Source organism: Aulonocara stuartgranti (assembly GCF_965226115.1).
Source record: "Aulonocara stuartgranti genome assembly, chromosome: 23".
In the NCBI taxonomy this organism is placed as follows: Eukaryota; Metazoa; Chordata; class Actinopteri; order Cichliformes; family Cichlidae; genus Aulonocara; species Aulonocara stuartgranti.
This window is the reverse complement of record NC_138958.1, coordinates 50,009,792-50,032,343: the sequence shown is the minus strand read 5'-3', so window position 1 is coordinate 50,032,343 and position 22,552 is coordinate 50,009,792. Positions and strand designations below refer to the sequence as shown.

The 22,552-nt window shown below is 43.0% G+C and overlaps 2 protein-coding genes and 1 long non-coding RNA gene across 3 annotated transcripts in view; 1 reads left to right on the top strand and 2 right to left on the bottom strand.

The window, feature by feature from the left end:
- The window catches only part of LOC309701485 (NACHT, LRR and PYD domains-containing protein 12-like), a 1,029,495-nt gene that overhangs the window by 561,879 nt on the left and 445,064 nt on the right, over window positions 1-22,552 (bottom strand). The window lies entirely within an intron of this gene.
- LOC309700398 (protein NLRC3-like) lies at window positions 1,002-8,142 on the bottom strand (the record flags this gene model as incomplete). The annotated part of the gene is made up of 4 exons (XM_082523917.1): window positions 1,002-1,089; window positions 3,646-3,897; window positions 4,992-6,760; window positions 8,134-8,142. 3 exons carry the CDS (start codon window positions 8,140-8,142, stop codon window positions 3,666-3,668), a joined length of 2,010 nt encoding a protein of 669 aa, XP_082380043.1. The 3' UTR covers window positions 1,002-1,089; window positions 3,646-3,665.
- The window catches only part of LOC309701542, a 211,683-nt gene continuing 202,828 nt past the window's right edge, over window positions 13,698-22,552 (top strand). The window contains exon 1 of the long non-coding RNA XR_014275045.1: window positions 13,698-14,075. This is a non-coding gene — a long non-coding RNA (uncharacterized lncRNA). The remainder of the gene's footprint in view (window positions 14,076-22,552) is intronic.

Sequence of the window (22,552 nt, the reverse complement as noted above, 5' to 3'; positions counted from 1 at the left end):
GAACTGCTCACGCTGCGTTCAAGTGCATCACAAACTATTGGAATTGGATCCAACTTTGTGAAGCAGATTTCTTCTCAGCTGCTGTTTTGAACATTTCCTCATGAACTGTATTAAACTCTGTAAATGAACTGAGAACTATTTCTACATTTGAAACTATGGATTCATTTTCCCGTTCACTTCTGTACGTTAGTGTATAAATGAATGTTAGACTGGGCTCCATGGAAACACTTGGACTGGTCTCAGCTGCCTTCTTTCTGTAGTCCTTTCTCTTCTCCAGCTTCTGTTTGAAATCCTCTCACAGAGCCTGAAACCTGCTTTGCTGTCATGTGTGGGCCTGTGTTCCTCTGCTTTAACACAAACCTCACCACAGCAGCTGTGTGGGTCGTCTCTGTAGCAGCCCGATCAGCTTCTGATACATGAACATCATCACAGCTCCTAACTTCACCTTTATTAGCTTTGACATTCATGTCTTTCTTTTCTCTGTCTGTTTCCACACAAGCTCAAAGTCTCTGCAGCCTGTTTTTATCTGCTATCATCAGATCTCCAACAGCCTCATTCACATCCCTCACACACTCTACAGCCTCAACCGTACTGACTTCATCTTCACTGACTGATGGAGCACAACATGAACCTGTGGAGGCTGAAAAGCTGTCCTGTCAAACATCTCCCCGTCACCACTCCACTTCTGTCAGCCTTTAAATGAACCCTGCTCAAGTCTGTCACTTCTATTTGCAGCCAAGAGGAAAAACTGTTGTTCAGTCGTTTGGAAAGACACAACATTTCTGAAAGCACTCAAACTTCTTCACATTTGTCTTCAGACACATCCTGAACATTTAGGAACTAAAGAACGTTTCAAACATCAATCAAAGATCTGAAATATAGAAAAACAACAACAGCTGCAGTCAGTGAACTCACCTCAGAGTCTCCAGTCGACAGTTTGGACTCTCCAGTCCAGCACACAGAAGCTTCACTGCTGAATCCTGCAGCTTGTTGTTACTCATCTCCAGCTCTGTCAGATGGGAGGGGTTGGACTTCAGGGCTGAGGCCACAACTTCACAGTGAGTCCCTGAGAGTCCACACCGAGTCAGTCTGTGATCACAGAAAATATAAAATGTGTTATTATAAAAGCAGAAAATCTGCATTATAAACACAGACTGAATGTATATGAAGACAAAACAGAGTGAGGTCATAATCTGATGAACATCTGCTCTTCACATCTGTGCTTCAGCTCCTCTTACTGTGTTTGACATGACACAACGATTCAGTCTCTCTCAGACCTGCAGACTTTTAATGAGAATCTTTGTTTGGATTTAATCTGCAGTGAAGGAGGAAGATGGTGTCACATTTAGGCTTCCATAATGTCCACAGTCTGTCACTGAGATCTGATCCAGAGTCAGAGTGAAGACGCACATTTGAACTGTTTCCTGTCCTGAATCTGACTCCAGGACATTTTGAATGAGCTCAGCTCAGTGAAGAGTTCCAGCTGGAAAGACGATCTCTGTTTGCTACCTGCTGCTGTCAGGTACGACTGTTCACGTCCACACTCAGGAAAAATCTGCTGACTGTCACCAAACGGAGCAGAAATGTCATCACTGGACAATAATGATGAATGAACTCAGAGCTGCTGATATCACATCTGATTTCAGGGGAACTAAACACAGAAATGATTGGCTCGTTTTAGCTTTCTGAGCCATTAGTCTGCAGGTTTATCACTAGTTGGCAGAAACAGATTTGTATTAATGTTCAGCGCTTCAGTGTTTATGACTCCAGATCCAGGTGACAGCAAGTCAAAATGATGTTACCTGTCTGTGTCCAGCAGCAGCCTTTGAATATTGTTATAAACTCACATGGATCAGTTTGTCTTTGATTGGTTTGTAAAGTTCAAATTCATTTATATTCATCAACTCTAAATGAAAAATGTTTTTCTTCTTCTATGTTTATTATTAGAGTAACAAATTCTTATAGTTTCCTGTTGTTGAGAATTTCAGTGTAAAACCACTCGGACCTGTGCATCACTGCACACTGTGAAAGTATTACTGCAGTTTAATCTATAATCCTAATCAGTGTGTTTACTGGACTGTAGTCAGACCTCCGTTATACCAAAGGAAACACTGAACCGCTTCAAAGTCACAATAAATTTATAATAAATGCTAATAAATACTGGAGTGTTAGAAAAGATGCTTCCAGCGTGTTTGTCTTTGATAGGGTTTATTCTGTTCGTCTACAGTCTGACCACTTGGGGGCGCTTTTGTCTCTTTTGCTCTGAGCCTTGGGTTTATTCAAACTGATTTTAATAAACTATTTTCTGCAAGTTGAAGCTTCATCTCCATCTCCAGTGGTTGTTGCATATTTTATGACTATATTAGTAACAGTCAGAGAGTTTAGAGTAAATTAGATCTTCACGTTTGATTTTTGACACAACATAAATGGTGAGCCAGTGTCAGAGGAAGTGACAGCATCCACCGAGGACCGGGGGGAGTGGGAGGACTGGGGGACCAGGCCAACAAAAAGGTATAAAAAGGTATGAGGTCCTCACAAAAATGAATATTCGCTGTCACAGTCTGTAAATTTATCCAAGTCACAGCAAGCATTTTGAAATAAGTCCTAATCAGTCCAAGAAAAACAGTCTTGAAGGGTCTGGATGGACTCGCTGACCACACCAGAACCAGCACTGAGGTTTAGTTCTCTTTAAGACAGATTTCATGACGGGAACCAAATAAAACACATTTCAGTCAAACATGCCACAGAGAGCTCCACAGAAAGATTTATTAGGTTCCTTGATGGAGCCATAACAAACGTCAGCGAGCGACCTCCCAACTGTACATTGATTAAAATGACAAAATAAACTGGGAGCGTCTGGTGTGACGTTACTGTGGTCTGAGTGGCAACTTCCACATTCGCCCTCAGTTGAACATGGGAGGCGGATCGAAGTTCAATCTCAGCCGTGATTCCCTCACCACCACTTTATCACCAGCTCTCATTATTTTAAAGACAGAGACCCTCACACTGGGCTTCACTAGTTACTGCTGGGTCTCTGTTATACAGAAGGCCCATGCTACATTAAGGAAAAAATAATGTCCTTAATTTCAACATTAAAGGTGAAAATGAAGAACTGTGGAGATTTGCTGTTTCAGGACAAAGTGCCACAGTTGCTGTACTCTCTGAGTCAGTGAAACTTCAGCAGTGGTGTTAGCTAAAAAAGGGAAATGATTCCTGTTACACATCCATGTGTTATATAAACACAGTGTGGTGAAAAGTATAAAGATGCTGAAAGGATGGTGCAGAAAGCTGAAAAACACAAATCTGGAAGATTTGTACAAAATCAAATGTCTTGTAATGGACGGATGCGAGGTTATCGATGGTTCCACCTTCGTACAATAAAGAGGATGGATGCTGCAAAACTGGATGATGAAATATTGGTTCAGCACTTTGTTTGAAAGCGCTTTAGAAATAAAGTTATTATCATAAGACGGTGGATCACTTTGTTTCACTAACTCATCTAAACAAAGCGTTTTGTAGAGGGGACAGCAAACCTGGCAGTTTGTCTTGAAACATCAAATCTCCACATTTCAACTTTTTTCTCCAAATACAATTTTGACTTTAACCTCGACTTTATCTTAAAATGATCGGGAATATTTTTCTTACCGTGGTCCTAAAACTCGGCCTTACTCCGTTTCCATCGAAGCAATAAGGTCAGCTTTCTTGTGCTCCACGGTAAACCTGTTCACCGTGGAGAAATCACGCTGAAGAACTCGGCAAGTAAGGCCCCTGTGAGCTCCACATCTCCAGCGTCGGGTCCCAAAAGAATAAAAGTGACTCTCGACTATACTGGCGAACCTGAAGATCTCCACAGAGCTCTCACTAAGTGGCAAGTCAGCATCCAGGTGAGGAGGATGGCTGTGAAACCAAAACGAGCCAGAATGACTCAACAATCCACTTTAAGAAAAACAAACACACAAATCACTCTGGCCCACTCACTGCTGCTACACGTCACCAACCACCAGGGATGATGATGATGATGCTGGCATCAAGTAATCAAAGCTCAGCTTCTCGTCTGGTGATGATTTCTGATCATTTCTATGATGATCGTACCAAATAATGCAGATACGACGTGATCACGCCCAACACTCTGCCAACGGGCACAGACTGACCTCTTCCTGCTGTGAGTCGTCCCTGTCAGAGCCTCGTCCTTGTGACTTGGTGATGCTGTGGTGTGTTCGTGACCTCACACGCTGTTTGTGTGACTTTTGTTATAAAGGGGCGGAGTCACGAGTGGTGACGGTTTAAAAATAATGACCTGCAGTGACCTCTGACTCTAATTTTGGATGTATGCTGGCACACTGCTGTCCATCTCAGCTCTTTAGTACAGAGGAAAGAAAAACTAAAGAACTGGAGCACATATGCTGATGGTGATGATGTCACAGATAATGTGATTGTTCACACGTTCAATAATTAGTTGGAAAAATTAAGAAAGTGCAATCAGAGCCCAGATAAAGACAATAACATCAGACAGAAAGAGCAGTGATCAGAAGCACAAACAGAGGCTGCTTTGGACCATCTTCACTGTTTCACACAGTTTCACTTTACTACAAACACGTTCTTTGTAAAGTCTCACTTCAGTCTTCTCTCCTAAGGAGCAATGCTAACAGACCAACAGCAGCACAGACATGAGCAACAGTCTCATTACTGTCTGCTGCACCGTGTTAACACGACCAAGCGGAAACAGCACACAGATAAAACATGTCAGACTGCAAACTCAGCGTAAGACTAAAAACCGACGACGTGGTGAAAAGCTCACAGTTACACACCCACATACATGTGAAGGTGCACTCTCCTACCAAGGTCTCTGCCAGAATAATACAAATGTAGTGTTCTGATAAAAAACAAAACATTTTTAAAAGCATGAAAACAACAAGAAGAATTTATTACTGTGTGACTGAGTAACTAAACTATCACTAATTGATAATATTAATGATCACATCTGGACTCACCGAGCCTTTCTGAAGTTCCTCACAGCTGCAATCAGTCGACGTTGTCCCTCTGCTGTTGTGTTGTACTTCTGCAGGTCCAACTCATCCAGAACCTCCTCTGACATCTGCAGCATGAAGGCCAGAGCTAAGCAGTGGATCTCAGAGAGTTCCTTCTCTGATTTGTTCTCTGACTTCAGGAACTCTTGGATCTCCTGATGTACTGAGAGGTCGTTCATCTCCATCAGACAGTGGAAGATGTTGATGATTCTGTCAGGAGAGGATTTTGTCTTCCTTTCTTTAAGATTCTTGATGACTCTCTGGATGGTTTCTGGACTGTTCTCTGTCTGACCCAGCAGACCTCCTAAGAGTCTCTGGTTGGACTCCAGACAGAGGCCATGAAGGAAGCGAACAAACAGGTCCAGGTGGCCATTTTTACTCTGGAGGGATTTTATTAGTGTTTCCATCAAAAAATTGTCCAGAGATGACTCTTTGTATTTTTTTCCCAAGAAGTTCTTCAGCACCTCTGACTTCCTGTTGGTGAAACAGTGGAACATGTAGACTGCAGCCAGAAACTCCTGGATGCTCAGATGAACAAAGCAGTAGACTGGTTTCTGGAAGATCACACACTCTCTTTTGAAGATCTCTGTACAAACTCCTGAGTACACCGAGGCCTCTGTCACATCCAGACAACACTGCTCCAGGTCTTCTTGGTAGAACATGATGTTTCCTTTCTCCAGATGTTCAAACGCCAGCCTCCCCAGCTTCAGAAGAACTTCCCTGTCAGCCTCCGTCAGCTCCTGTGGACTCGTCTCATGTCCCTCGTGGTACTTGTTCTTCTTCCTCTTTGTCTGAACCAGCAGGAAGTGTGAGTACATGTCAGTCAGGGTCTTGGGCAGCTCTCCTCTCTGCTCTGTAGTCAACATGTGCTCCAGAACTGTAGCAGTGATCCAGCAGAAGACTGGGATTCTACACATGATGTGGAGGCTCCTGGATGTCTTCATGTGGGAGATGATTCTGCTGGACAGCTCTTCATCACTGAATCTCCTCCTGAAGTACTCCTCCTTCTGGGCGTCAGTGAAGCCTCGTACTTCTGTTAGCCTGTCAACACATGTAGGAGGGATCTGATTGGCTGCTGCAGGTCGGGAAGTTATCCAGACGAGAGCCGAGGGAAGCAGATTCCCCTGGATGAGGTTTGTCAGCAGCTGGCTGACTGATGACTTCTGTGTGACATCAGACAGCAGCTTCCTGTTGGTGAAATCCAATGAAAGTCTGCTTTCATCCAGGCCGTCAAAGATGAACAAAAGCTGAGAGACAGCCAGCTTCTCTGCTGTGACCTTCTGTAATGTTGGATGGAAAACATGGAGCAGCTCCAGAAGACTGTACTGCTCCTCTCTGATCAGGTTCAGCTCCCTGAATGAAAGCAGAACCACCACACTGACATGTTGGTTCTCCAAGCCCTCTGCCCAGTCCAGAGTGAACTTCTGCACTGAGAAGGTTTTTCCAACACCAGCCACGCCGTTGGTCAGAACCACTCTGATGGGTCTCTGTTGGTCAGGTAAGGCTTTAAAGATGTCCTGGCACCTGATTGGAGTGTCATGGAGGGCGTCCATCTTGGAAGCTGTCTCCAGCTGCCTCACCTCATGTTGGCTATGAACCTCTTCACTCTGTCCCTCTGTGATGTAGAGCTCAGTGTAGATCCTGTTGAGGAGGGTTCTACTTCCTGTTTCATCACTTCCTTCAGTCACACGTTCACATCTCCTCCTCAGACTGATCTTATGTTCATCTAAAACCTCCTGCAGACCAACATCTGCTGAAAGAAAGAAAAACAGAAAGAAAACTCTTCAATGTCTGAACAACAACAAGAAGTCCAGTTTTCAGAAATGAGTCCATCAGCAGACAGATGTTCAGTCTTACTTTGTACACAGCTGCTCTGACTGGCTGTCTGCAGTCCAGCTCTGCTTCTGGATCTTTCTCCACACTGGGGACAGGACCAGTCTCCTGATGAAGCAGACTGGTCCCAGTATGAGGAGATGCACTGTCTGCAGAACCAGTGTCCACAGCTGGTAGAGACTGGATCCTTCAGGACGTCCTGACACAAAGCACAGCAGGACAGCTGCTCCTCCTCACAGACACCACTCCTCTTCCTCTTCCTCCCTCTGTGAACACATTTCTTTATCACTAAAATCATTGACTGTCAGTGACAAACATCCAGATTTGATGACACTGTGCAGAAGCTCTGATGGTCACAGAGAAAAGTCAAAGTGGAGAAACTTGTGTTTGAGTTCAGAATCCAAGTTTCCTTTGCTGTTCCTGCCTGTCTTATTAAACACAGAGTGATCAGCCTACAAACTCCACAGTAAAAGCCTTCATCACAGAGCTGATTATGTCCTTCACTGGATGTACTGGAAGTTTGGGATCCATCACTTTCAACTGACCTTTGACCTCCTCTAAAAACTGTTGTGGAGCAGCGGTGTCACATTCAGAGCTTTCAGCTTTATTTTGAAAGAGTTCAGTCATCAGGAAGTGAACTTCTTGGTTCTGATTTTCTTTCTATTCTTTTACAGAAGTGAAGAAGAAGAACTAAAAGCTTTGAAATGATCTGAGTGATATTTTTGAACATTGCCACCAAATTGAGTTCAGCCTCCAGCAGTAACTTTGTTTCATGATGCCTCCCTGATGATGTGATGTTTGATTACAAACCTGTTTATGTGTTAGACATTAATCACATGAACACAGGCAGAAAAAAGAAGCCAATGAAACAAATGACAGAAACGTGTTCATTCACTGCCATGATCCATATTTGATATGTACAGATGTTTGTAAAGAACACGTGTGCAGCGCTTTGTTCTGAGTATCTGCTGTCAGCACACAGTGCAGCAATAACTACAACCACACGTTTCTGTAGATCCTGAACATCAGCCTGGAGGAATCTGACCTCAGGTCTGCACACAGAGGAGCTTCACCTCTGGGATGATGCTGGCTTCAGCTCCTTCTACAATCAGGCAGAAGCTTCTGCACCATCAGGACACAAACAGAGAGGAGCTTCTATCCTCAGACCATCCAAGTCCTAAATCAGAACATGCTCCCCTCATAGCATCACCATCAGGGTTTAAACAGGACCTTACATCATGTTCTTGTCTCACTGTCATATTTCAGATCATACCTGATTCATTATGACGTCACACGCTGCTACACTGATCCTGCTGCTTCATTACTGCTGATATTACTCTGCTCACTCTGTTCAGTTACTCTGTTTACATCACTTTGCTCATTTGCTTTGTTCTGCTTGCACTGCTCTGTCAGTACATGCTGTGCTAATGTGGCACAAAGCACTTTAACATTACATCTGCACAATGTTTCATTATTTCATTTAATGATTGTTTATAATGTTTTGTCCAGTCACAGGAGCAGCTCAGCACATTTCACTGTGTTGTACGTGTATGACGATGCCTGTGACAAATAAACAGCCTCGGACTCTTCAATCTTCTGCATTTCTTTGGAGATCAGCTCAGTGGCCTGTTGAGACCATCTTTCTGTTTCTGATGACTCAGTTCAGATTATTATCCTGATACTTTCTTTTAAAATGTGATGAAATCATTTATCTGATGTTCTGACACAAATACACCAAAACAATCCCAAACAGCACAAACCACCACATTACACACAGTGTAATAAAAATACAGGCAACTACAAATAAAAACACTTTAAAATATAAACTAAAATTACAAAGTGGTCACAGAATTTCAAACACCCGTAAATGAGTCAGCAGCTCTCTTACATGGTCAGCTGGGCTCCATGATTGAAGAACATTGTTGCTGCAGGTTCATGACTGAAATATGGAGGTCTCTCTCTGGACCGGTCACTCCTCACAGACACACAGCTGGATACTGGAGACTGTGACCTCTGACCTCTGCAAACACAACCACATTGCATTCATTTCACATCAATTAGTACACCACAAAAGGCATGCAAGAAACACAGTATGAAGGCAAACTTCTGGCTTCAATAACATTCAACAGGTCAGGTGGAAACTTTTCTCAGATTTGATTCATGTTTTTATAGAACGATCCAGCTAAAAAAAATATACCATTAGGTCAGGGGTCAGCAACCTTCAGGACCCAAAGAGCCATTTGGAGCCAGTTTCCACGCAAAAGAAAACACTGGGAGCCACAAATACTTTTTGACATCTAGAATGAAGATAACACTGTATATACTGTTTTTACCTTTATGCTTTGTGTGAACAACTAAGGTGTGTTGCTTATGAAATCCATGAAGTGCTACAGAGAAAATTACATGTTATTTATGTAATGAACACATTTGAACTCTTAAAGAAATATAACCAAAGGAAAGACACCCAGCTGAACTAAAATGATGTAGCAAACAAAAACTGCTGTGAGCCGCCACCCTTATATCTCCTTTGGGCTTTTGGAGCCTTGAGCTGACTTTTAAAAAACAATTGGAAAAAAAGCTCTATGCTGCTGAAAGATGAAAAATAGATATTTGCAAAATTCTGCCTAAATATGTATTTTACCTGGTTAATGTGTGTGGCGGGGCGTGGTCTGCAGCGGCGAGGTGGACGCACCTGAGCGGCACCCGCAATCACGCCTCGCCGCCTTAACGTCTGTGCTGTTGTGTGTCGGGCTGTGAGCTGCAAAGCTACAGCCGGCTGTGTGCGTACAGCAACCGTGTGTGAAAAGTGGTCAATAAAGAGAAGCTGAAAAGCGTGTTCATGCAAACATCGTCGGGTCTGCCGTGATATGTTTACAACGGGACTTCTGCTCCTGAACCTCTGCGCACAGCGTCTGCAGGTCGGGGCTGTACGAAGTCACTTTCATCTTTACAGGACTGTAAGCTGTCGTCTGTGAGGCGTGAGCGGTGTTTGTTTTTAACATAGTTCACGGTGGAGAACAGCTGCTGACATAATGTGGATCCGAAGATCCATAATTGGCCTACCTGGGGCTGAAAGTCTCGATAAATGCACGGCGTTTCGGCGGGTACACCGGCTTCCACGAGTGTGACGCTTATTTGAGCGATGAAAAAATAATAAAATATAATTTTCTTTTTATATTTCAATATCACAAAAATCTTCCAATTTAGAACTACAAGTTAAAAAAGAACATAAATAAAATACACTTCAGCTAAATACTTCTAATTTATTTTCCCAAACCACGAGGAGCCGCACTGTAAGGACTAAAGAGCCGCAGGTTGCCGACCCCTGCATTAGTGTTAGTCAATGTTGCAACTGAACTGAAAAACAAAAGATTTTGGTCCAAAGAAACAAAGTCACTATTAATACAACACAACCCCCCCAAAAAGACCCATGTAGACCCCGGGCTCTATGGGTCTTGTGCTCGGAGCTTGTTCCTGTGCTGCCATGATTAGTGCCTCTGTGCTGTCTTTCAGTCCAGCTTTGTTCAGCCACTGGTAGGATTTCTGGATGTCAGCCACTTCCTCTGCCTGCTGGTGGTGCAAACTGTGTTGTTCTGAGTTTCATTGGACGTCTTTGTCCAAAGCACCAGACAAAGGGCAAAGTAGATGCATTTGCATCAGCAGGAAAATACACCCCAAACTAGCATCATCATTATACAACTTTAACAACAGACCAGTGTTAGGTTAAGTTATGATGTCACTGGCAGAACATTTATAGAAACAACCTTTGAACTCTGAGTCAGCAGCTCTCTTACATGGTCAGCTGAGCTCCATGATTGAAGAACATTGTTGCTGCAGGTTCATGACTGAAGTCTGGAGGTTTTTCTCTGGACCAGTCACTCCTCACAGACACACAGCTGGATGCTGGAGACTGTGACCTCTGACCTCTGCAAACACAAACATCAATAACTGATCAGTTCTCTCTGACAGCCATATGATCAGCTGATCCCTCTGTGATATTGTGTCTGCCTCATAACGCTGACAGGTCAGCCAATCATCAGCCAGTTTTTTCTGTCTCTGAATGAACTCAGTTTGTTCTCAGCTCTTCTCTCTGATTCTGCTGCACTGACTTCACTTAAACTTACAGAGTTCAGATCTTAGCAAGAAAACAAGTCAATAAAAATCAAACTCAGATCAAACAGTTTGAACCAATCACAGATCAATGATTCTGTCATGGTTATGTTGAAATGACTAATAAAGTTAGTAGTGTTCTTACATTATTGCTGCAGGTCCATGACTGTAAGGTGGAGGTGTTTGTGTAACCCCGTCACTCCTCACAGACACACAGCTGGATGCTGCTCCGTCCTCTTCCTCCATCTTCTTGATGTCAGGGTGGAGTTAGTCTGAGAGGTAAACACACACACTCAGAGGTGCTGCTGTACTGGAAGCATCACACTGACGGCTTTCTAATGTTGGAGCTTTGGCCCTAAAGTCCAAACCAGTTATTTTAGAGGCTCAAAGTCTTTAAAAAACACCAAAACCATCACATTATTTAATAAGTACATGATCAGGTGGATGAAGGAACTCAGTGTGTTTGGGATCATCATCATGGTGAGGAGCCCACATGTTACGGCTCCTTTGGAGAGAAGCTGAGGATCACTGCAGGAAGTGAGCTCATGAAACCAAACTGCTGTTTGTGAGCAGGATGACTCTGTTATTGGACCTGGGGCCCGTTCTTCGTACCTCGCTAAGTAAGTTAGCTGGATTAGATTGTTGACGATTTCGCGTGATCTTGGATCGTTCGGTTCCCCGAAGCTCATCCGGGACTTGCTGTCATAGCAACAGAGCCGTAAGCGTAAACCTGCTCGGGAGCAGGTTTACTTTATGTAAACAGGATTAGATCGCGGCCACGCAGGTATGCCCGCGTCATTCATACGAAAGCAACAGCGATATTCCACCACTGTTTCACCATAAATAAATAACATCAATGTAACTAAAGACAATGCAGCACCTGATCCATTTATTGATTTCACACAGGTCATTTCCTAAAAAAGGGAAATGTACTATTAACATTCTATTACATGTATGTGATTATTACAGATGTAATTCATATTTCAGAGTAGTAATTGCAAATTACTTCGTGTAATCAAGATGAGAGACCACGGCTATAAAAGCGAAGGTGGATTTGGGAAGTCTGTCGCAGCCATGTCCTGTCCGTATACGCGAGCCACCCATTGCGGAAGGTGCAAGATTGATAAGGAGAGTCCTCAGAATTCAGCGTATATTGCGGGATAGACAGGATCCTTTAGCTCAGCGCGACAGTGTGCTCATAGAGAGATATCGATTTTCCCGTGAGGGTATTATTTACTTAACCAACTTGTTGACGAGGGGGTGCAGGACCACCACCTGTATTTTTTTGCTCTGCCCTTTTCTTGGTTGCTGTTATAAACAAACAAACAGATTATTTCAGGGTCTCTTTCCAAGAGACGAAAAGCAATATAAGTGATAAATATTACCATTCTGTAGAATATTCTTATATTTCACTTTTACCTGTTCCCATGTTCTAGTGGGTCCTGTTGTGGCTCTAATGTGTAAGGGGATATAATATAACAATATAATATAATGTAATATAATATTGGATAATATAGTGTAATATAATAAATCTATAAATAAATAATAAAGTGACTGAATAGTGGTATTGTCATGCGCTTTGGGTGCCTTGAAAAGCGCTATATCAATCCACTCCATTATTATTGTTATTATTAAATTACTTACGAGTTTGATTAGTCAGCAACTTCCTGCCAGCCCTCTCTCCTTGCTTTTGCAGCCTTTGCAGTGTTCCCTTGCGTTTTAATTAAACTCTGAAACTCCTGAAATCCCTCAATCATGAGTTCTTGCTCTGCTGCCGGAAAATACCGAGCGCGCCCCTTCGACATTTTCGCCGACCAATCAGCGGGTTGCCGATCAATGTTTCTACTATCGATGCGTAGCCCCTTTTACGACACCCAGTGATGTCACATTACTGCGTCCAGCTGTACTAATCGTCAACAGCAGGTGTGTTCGGGGAACCGGATTAGCGAGCTCACGGTTAGCGCGATGGTTTGGTCTTGGATGTGTCATTTGATCTTGGATGTAGTAAGCGACGTACGAAGAACGGGCCCCTGCTCTGTGTTCTACATATGATCAATACTTCAAATATCTGTAAACATCTCATCTTATATTTGTTGCACTTGGTCACATCTGTGTTTAAAAGTAGATTTTTAATGTCACTGAGAGTTCTTTTCTACCTTTATTGATTTATTTTGGAATAAATTAAATATAAAGGTGCCAAAAACTGCCTGCAGCTTCAGCTCTGTGACAGGAAACTACTGTCAGGCTCAAAATGACTTCAGATTATTCATCACAGAGTGTTTATAGATCACAGGACACGTTACAGTTTTACTGTTAATGTTTTAGTTTAAAAGAATGACGTGATAAGATCTTACTGTGAATCTGCGCGCTCATTGGCTAATACCCTGAGACTGACAGGTGGTTATCCAATCAGCGTGCGGCCTCACACGGACATAAAACTCTTAAAGTTTGTTTCTGAAGGGATTTTCAGATCAGACCTGATGTTTCTGCCTACAGCCTGTTTACCGATATAATCAATATCAGACATCAGAGCAACAGAAACCTCGGTGATCAGGACGCCGGGACTGAGAACAGGAAGTGGCTCAAACGTCGCACTTTCATAAAGTGAACTACACTCACAGAGTTTCTGTCGCCATTTTAGTTTTAAAAACACGTCGTGATAAGGGCGGGTCTTACTGTGAACCGGCACGCTCATTGGCTAATAACTTGAGATTGACAAGTCGTTATCCAATGAGCGCGCGGCTTCTCCCAACATAAAGTAGTTTCCTTTGAAAAACCAAAGTCTGATTATTTTTGCCTCCACTGACGGAGCCTGTTGTTCCCGCCACAGAGACACAGTAATGTCAGAGCGGTGTTAACACTCACCTGCCTCAGCACAGCTCTCACTCTCCTCCTGCTCTCTCAGCTAAACTCACTTCCTCTCTACTTACAGGAAACCAGCGCTCAGAGGAGCCGAGCGGCCTCACGTTTCACCCACAGACACGAACAGCGTGGAATTATTTTATGTCATAAGAAGAAACATATTCATGTTAACACTCACCTGCCTCAGCTCCACCTTCCTCCTCCTGCTGCTCTGAACGGAGGATCAACACTTTCACTTTCAAGGTTCAAGGTTCAAGGTTCTTTATTTGCCACATGCATAGTTATATAAGTATAACACACAGTGAAATGTAGCCTGACACGCTCCTCAACATGTGCAAAAATTGGGGGGGTAGAGGAAGAACATTATATATATATATATATATTGGGTGAATGTACAGTAGTAGCAGCAAGCAGGTGAATTCTGTACATTAATATGAATAGACATCTGACTATTTTACAGGATAGACAATATAAACATATTTAAAATTAAAGGAATTTGAAATGTACATTGTTTCACTGCTCCTCCCTAAACACAGAGGATGCTGGGACTTGTAGTTTTTACCTTGTGTGATATTTATGGCTGTGACACTAAATCACAGCATGTAAACTTCCTGCAAACATGTCACAGGCGATAAAAGTTTCACATTAAAGGTGAAGTTATTTTTCTGTCTCATGTTCAATAAACAGTGAGCTGGGAAAACTGAAGAACAGACTTCAGACGTTCCCTGCAGAGTTTCTGCTGCTCGGTCGTCTGCATGTTGCTGAGACTGAGCTGATGATGAAGCTGTGATGGGTTTATGGCACGTTTGGTTCTGGAGAAGAGTTTTACTGCCGGTGCAGGTGAAATGATCAGAGGTTACAGCCTCTGGTTAAAGTGGAGGCAGCGATCAGGACGGCTGAGCAGCAGAGGTCTCGAGGGTCCTAAAGTGTAAAAGCATCAGTGTTAGTAACACAAAGATCACAGAATGGGATCATCCACACAACACTAACATCTAAATCCACGGCAGGAACTCTTCCAGTGTCCTGAAAAATCTGTGTGCACGATGCTGAGATTAAAATCTGTCTGCTCATCTTAATGCAATATTTTCTAAAGTCTGGTAGAAGTTTTACTGATTTCCAGTCCACTTAGCAGACGTGTGGATAGGTGGTGGGTTGTAGAGCAGACTGAAAGCTTTAAGTTCATCCTCTGATTAAAAACTCAGACCCACAGATACAGGAAGTATAACCCTGGTGTAAGAAAGGAAACAGCAACATGGCAGCCATCTTTTTCCTCCCATGATGACCAGTGTCCCAGCAGAAGCTGGGGTTTGTTAGATCCTGTTCGATCCAGAGGAAACAGGCTAAAAGAGTCGATCAGGGGGGATCATGGTTTTATTATGTGCTCGTTATGATTGAAGCTCTGGTTGTGTGTTAGAGACAGAACCTGCAGATTCCTCCACTCTGCCTCCTCCTCTGCAGGAATCAGCCTCTTGGCTGGTTTTATTCACCGACGTGAATAAAATCATCAAACTAATCCAAGTTCATTGTGAAATGCCTGAAAATGGAGGAATAAATCTGTCAGTTACCGTATAAAGTTTGAGTTTGTCAGTGTTTTACACGGAGACGGTCGTCAGATGTTGAATGTTTAGCATGAATGTTCCACATCTGGAGAAACCTTCAAGATTAAAGCCAGTGAAAAGTGAAGAGTTTCTGCAGCAGCCGCACTTCCTGCAAATCTGTTCTTTCAAAATAAAGTGAAGAGTCTAAAATTATATTCACGACAGGTTTAAAGGTGAAGGTGGTCACATGGTTTTAGTGGAATGCCTACGTGGGCGCGTCTGAGTGATTTTGATTCAGATTCGTGCAGCGTGGAGCAGTAAACACTTGTTTTTGTTCATCTGGACTCATGAATGATTCCAGTTAGCACATTTCCAGCCAATGAAACGTAACTACAGATGAAGACAAACACATTTAAGCTGCCTGACTCTCGAGTGTGCACAGCAAAATCTCCAGTGTTAAATTAACACTGGAGAGTGTCTATATGGGTCCACACCTCTGAGTGTTAAATACAACACTGTTGAGTGTTAAATTAACACTTTTGACAGTGTTATATGTTTAAAAGTAACCTAGTCAGTTTTGAAGATTAACAAGATAAGAGATAAGATAAGATAAGATAGAACTTTATTAATCCCTCGGGTGGGTTCCTCTGGGAAATTCGATTTCCAAAAAAAGCACAGCAACGACCGAAGTTACAGTTACAGAATTGTTATATATATATAAATATATATACACACACACACACACACACACACACACACACACACACACACACACACATATATAAATACAGAAACAAATATAAATTAAAGCTGCAAGCAGCGTTATGAGGGCCCTCGCACCCCCGGCGTGTCGAGCCATGCCCAACACCTGAAACCAGCACCTCCGATCTGATGTCACATTGATGGAATTCATGCATTTAACCACCAGTTAACATTTCATTTGGTTCAACCATGAGTATAGTCGTCCCACTAGGTGGCGCTCTAACCATTATAGACAGAGGGCATAACAAACATTTCCGAGCTCGAGTCTCATCACGCCTGCGACCTTTGGGAGAGATTGGACTTTGTGTCTTTGAGTGACAGCATATTACTGCTTTTTGGCGAGTGATTGAAACTCCACGTGCCGCCATGACCACCCCGTTTCCTTGAACGTAAAAAGCTTCGCAATTTAACATCACAAAGGTCTTTAGATTCCACACACTGGAGAATGGTTCAATATGATGAAATCCCTTGGAGGAGTTCGTCAAAGTATGAAGCCTGAAAAGAGGGGAAAATGCCGCCAAAATTACACATTAATTTTAAAATGGCTGACTTCCTGTTGGATTTGGGATATTGCTCCAAGAGACTTTTTTGTACATCTTGATACTTTCCATAAGCTTACCAGGTTTCAGACTCATAGATGAAACACAGAGCAGGGGCTGATGTTTTGAAATTTTGTAGGGGGCGCTGTGGAGCAATTTCGCGCTATTCAATGAAAATGATCACATGACAACAAAGCCTACATCCATTTGGAGGTGTGTGCCAAATTTCAAGCCTCTATAAACTTTCCAAGCCCCTCAAAAGCCACTTCATCTTTCATGGTGAACCGCGTTGCCACCAGGGTGCGCCGTTCAGTTTAAAGTCACAATTTTTGCACTGAAGCATCACGAGGGACTGATGGTGATATTCACCGCTTTTGAGGTGGCCACGATGAACCTGTGAACATCAGTACAACAAAATTAAAGCCATGACATTTCCTGTTGCCACTAGGTGGCGCTGTCCGTATTTCCGACAATGGGCACATCAATCTGTTCAGGGCGGGTCTGACATCATGCCTGTAAAGTCTGGTACTGATCAGACTGGATTTCATTGAGTTATACTAATTTGTTTCTTCATGGCGTGACATCAAAGTTCGCCATGCTGCTGGGGTCACACCCTTTCGCGAAAACTCACAGTTTTCACTGTAACCCAAGACCAACTCCTTAAGGCTTTCCTGGAGAAATTTGAGGCTTCAGATGTCACCCTTCACTATACTGTACCCCAAAGTGTAAAACATGACATTTCCTGTTCCCACTAGGTGGCGCTGTCCTTGATGTCAAATATGGCAGTTGAAATATGTTCAGGGGTGGAGCCTTATCATATGTGTGCTCTTTGGTCCAGATCGGAACATGTATGACAAAATGAGAGGCAATAAGATTTTCATGGCGAGTCATCGAAATTCGCCATGGCGCCACGGCCTCATAGTATTGTGAAAACTCAAAAGCTCCGCAATTTAACATGGCACAAGGGTGTAGTTGGCACTGACCAAATATGAAGGTTATGAAATCAAACCCCAAGGAGGAGTTCGCAAAAGTTCGAGGCATGGAAATGGCAAAATTAGAGCCAAAATGTCACCTTCTCTTCCAAATGGCGGACTTCCTGTTGGGTTTGCGTCAATGGGCCCACAGACTTTTTTGTTCGTCTTGGCATGATACATATGTGTGCCAAATTTCATACATGTAGCTCAAACGATGTGGTCGTAGGGCTGCATTTAACAAGGCATAGGTGGCGCTCTAGAGCCATTTCCCAGTGCTCATATGTAAAACCATTAAAATACAAAATTTTTCACCAGACCTGGCATGTGTGCAAAATTTCATGAGTTTTTGAGCATGTTTAGGCCCTCAAAAAGGCCCTTGTTTCGCCTGAATAATAATAATAATAATTAAAGCTGCAAGCAGCGTTATGAGGGCCCTCGCACCCCCGGCGCGTCGAGCCACGCCCAACACCTAAAACCAGCACGTCCGATCTGATGTCACATTGATGGAATTCATGCATTTAACCACCAGCTAACATTTCAACTCATTCATTCATGATTAGTTAGTCGTTCCACTAGGTGGCGCTCTAACCATTATGTACAAATGGCATAACAAACACTTCCAAGCTCGAGTCTCATCACACCTGAGACGTTTGGGAGAGATTGGACATTGTGTTTTTGAGTGACAGCAGATTACTGCTTTTTGGCGAGTGATTCAAACTCTAAGTGCCGCCATAACCACCCCGTTTCCCTGGACGTAAAAAGCTTCGCAATTTAACAACACAAAGGTCTTTGGATTCCACACACTGAAGAATGCTTCAATATGATGAAATCCCTTGGAGGAGTTCGTCAAAGTATGAGGCCTGAAAAGAGGGGAAAATGTCATCAAAATTGCACATTAATTTTAAAATGGCTGACTTCCTGTTGGATTTGGGATATTGCTCCAAGAGACTTTTTTGTACATCTTGATATCTTACACAAGCTTACCAAGTGTCAGACTCATAGATGAAACACAGAGCAGGGGCTGATGTTTTGAAATATTGTAGGGGGCGCTGTGGAGCCATTTTGCGCTATTCAAGGAAAATGGTTACATAACAACAATGCCTTCATCCATTTGGAGGTGTGTGCCAAATTTCAAGCCTCTATAAACTTTCCAAGCCCCTCAAAAGCCACTTCATCTTTCATGATGAACCGCGTTGCCACCAGGGTGCGCCGTTCAGTTTAAAGTCACAATTTTTGCACTGAAGCATCACGAGGGACTGATGGTGATATTCACCGCTTTTGAGGTGGCCACGATCAACCTGTGAAAATCAGTACAACAAAGTTAAAGCCATGACATTTCCTGTTGCCACTAGGTGGCGCTGTCCGTATTTCCGACAATGGGCACATCAATCTGTTCAGGGCGGGTCTGACATCATGCCTGTAAAGTCTGGTACTGATCAGACTGGATTTCATTGAGTTATACTAATTTGTTTCTTCATGGCGTGACATCAAAGTTCGCCATGCTGCTGGGGTCACACCCTTTCGCGAAAAGTCACAGTTTTCACTGTAACCCAAGACCAACTCCTTAAGGCTTTCCTGGAGAAATTTGAGGCTGCAGATGTCACCCATCACTATACTGTACCCCAAAGTGTAAAACATGACATTTCCTGTTCCCACTAGGTGGCGCTGTCCTTGATGTCAAATATGGCAGTTGAAATATGTTCAGGGGTGGAGCCTTATCTTATGTGTTCACTTTGGTCAAGGTCAGAAAATGTATGACAAAATGAGAGGCAATAAGATTTTCATGGCGAGTCATCGAAATTCGCCATGGCGCCACGGCCTCATAGTATTGTGAAAACTCAAAAGCTCCGCAATTTAACATGGCACAAGGGTGTAGTTGACACTGTCCAAATTTGAAGGTTATGAAATGAAACCCCAAGGAGGAGTTCGCAAAAGTTCGAGGCATGGAAATGGCAAAATTAGAGCCAAAATGTCACCTTCTCTTCCAAATGGCGGACTTCCTGTTGGGTTTGCGTCAATGGGCCCACAGACTTTTTTGTTCGTCTTGGCATGATACACATGTGTGCCAAATTTCATACATGTAGCTCAAACGATGTGGTCGTAGGGCTGCATTTAACAAGGCATAGGTGGCGCTGTAGAGCCATTTCCCAGTGCTCATATGTAAAACCATTAAAATACAAAATTTTTCACCAGACCTGTCATGTGTGCAAAATTTCATGAGTTTTTGAGCATGTTTAGGCCCTCAAAAAGGCCCTTGTTTGGGGTGAATAATAATAATAATAATAATAATAATAATAATAAGAAACGGATGGATTTCATGCTTTTAATCACCAGCTAACATTTCATCTTATTCAACCAGGATTATAGTCATGCCACTAGGTGGCGCTCTAACCATTATTGACAAATAGCATAACAAACATTTCCAAGCTCGAGTCTCATCACACCTGCGACCTTTGGGAGAGATTGGACATTGTGTTTTTTAGTGACAGCAGATTACTGCTTTTTGCGAGTGATTGAAACTCTACGTGCCGCCATGACCACCCCGTTTCCCTGAAAGGAAAAAGCTTCGCAATTTAACATCACAAAGGTCTTTAGATTCTACACACTGAAGAATGCTTCAATATGATGAAATCCCTTGGAGGAGTTCGTCAAAGTATGAGGCCTGAAAAGGGGGGAAAATGTCATCAAAATTACACATTAATTTTAAAATGGCTGACTTCCTGTTGGATTTGGGATATTGCTCCAAGAGACTTTTTTGTACATCTTGATATCTCCTATAAGCCTACCAGGTTTCAGATTCATACATAAAACACAGAGCTGGGGCTGTGGTTTTGAAATTTTGTAGGGGGCGCTGTGGAGCCATTTTGCGCTATTCAAGGAAAATGGTTACAAAACAACAATGCCTTCATCCATTTGGAGGTGTGTGCCAAATTTCAAGCCTCTATAAACTTTCCAAGCCCCTCAAAAGCCACTTCATCTTTCATGATGAACCGCGTTGCCACCAGGGTGCGCCGTTCAGTTTAAACTCACAATTTTTGCACTGAAGCATCACGAGGGACTGATGGTGATATTCACCGCTTTTGAGGTGGCCACGATCAACCTGTGAAAATCAGTACAACAAAGTTAAAGCCATGACATTTCCTGTTGCCACTAGGTGGCGCTGTCCGTATTTCCGACAATGGGCATATCAATCTGTTCAGGGCGGGTCTGACATCATGCCTGTAAAGTCTGGTACTGATCAGACTGGATTTCATTGAGTTATACTAATTTGTTTCTTCATGGCGTGACATCAAAGTTCGCCATGCTGCTGGGGTCACACCCTTTCGTGAAAAGTCACAGTTTTCACTGTAACCCAAGACCAACTCCTTAAGGCTTTCCTGGAGAAATTTGAGGCTGCAGATGTCACCCATCACAATACTGTACCCCAAAGTGTAAAACATGACATTTCCTGTTCCCACTAGGTGGCGCTGTCCTTGATGTCAAATATGGCAGTTGAAATATGTTCAGGGGTGGAGCCTTATCATATGTGTGCTCTTTGGTCCAGATCGGAACATGTATGACAGAATGAGAGGCAATAAGATTTTCATGGCGAGTCATCAAAATTCGCCATGGCGCCACGGCCTCATACTATTGTGAAAACTCAAAAGCTCCGCAATTTAACATGGCACAAGGGTGTAGTTGACACTGTCCAAATTTGAAGCTTATAGGACCAAATCCCAAGGAGGAGTTCGTTAAAGTTCGAGGCATGGAAATGGCAAAATTAGAGCCAAAATGTCACCTTCTCTTCCAAATGGCGGACTTCCTGTTGGGTTTGCGTCAATGGGCCCACAGACTTTTTTGTTCGTCTTGGCATGATACACATGGGTGCCAAATTTCATACATGTAGCTCAAACGATGTGGTCGTAGGGCTGCATTTAACAAGGCATAGGTGGCGCTCTAGAGCCATTTCCCAGTGCTCATATGTAAAACCATTAAAATACAAAATTTTTCACCAGACCTGGCATGTGTGCAAAATTTCATGAGTTTTTGAGCATGTTTAGGCCCTCAAAAAGGCCCTTGTTTGGGGTGAATAATAATAATAATAATAATAAGAAACGGAGCAGATACAATAGGGCCTTCGCACTCTCAGTGCTCGGGCCCTAATAATAATAATTAAAGCTGCAAGCAGCGTTATGAGGGCCCTCGCACCCCCGGCACGTCGAGCCACTGCCAACACCTCAAACCGGCACGTCCGATGTGATGTCACATTGATGGATTTCATGCTTTTAATCACCAGCTAACATTTCATCTTATTCAACCAGGATTATAGTCATGCCACTAGGTGGTGCTCTAACCATTATTGACAAATAGCATAACAAACATTTCCAAGCTCGAGTCTCATCACACCTGCGACCTTTGGGAGAAATTGGACATTGTGTTTTTTAGTGACAGCAGATTACTGCTTTTTGCGAGTGATTGAAACTCTACGTGCCGCCATGACCACCCCGTTTCCCTGAACGGAAAAAGCTTCGCAATTTAACATCACAAAGGTCTTTAGATTCTACACACTGAAGAATGCTTCAATATGATGAAATCCCTTGGAGGAGTTCGTCAAAGTATGAAGCCTGAAAAGAGGGGAAAATGTCATCAAAATTACACATTAATTTTAAAATGGCTGACTTCCTGTTGGATTTGGGATATTGCTCCAAGAGACTTTTTTGTACATCTTGATATCTTACACAAGCTTACCAAGTGTCAGACTCATAGATGAAACACAGAGCAGGGGCTGATGTTTTGAAATATTGTAGGGGGCGCTGTGGAGCCATTTTGCGCTATTCAAGGAAAATGGTTACATAACAACAAAGCCTACATCCATTTGGAGGTGTGTGCCAAATTTCAAGCCTCTATAAACTTTCCAAGCCCCTCAA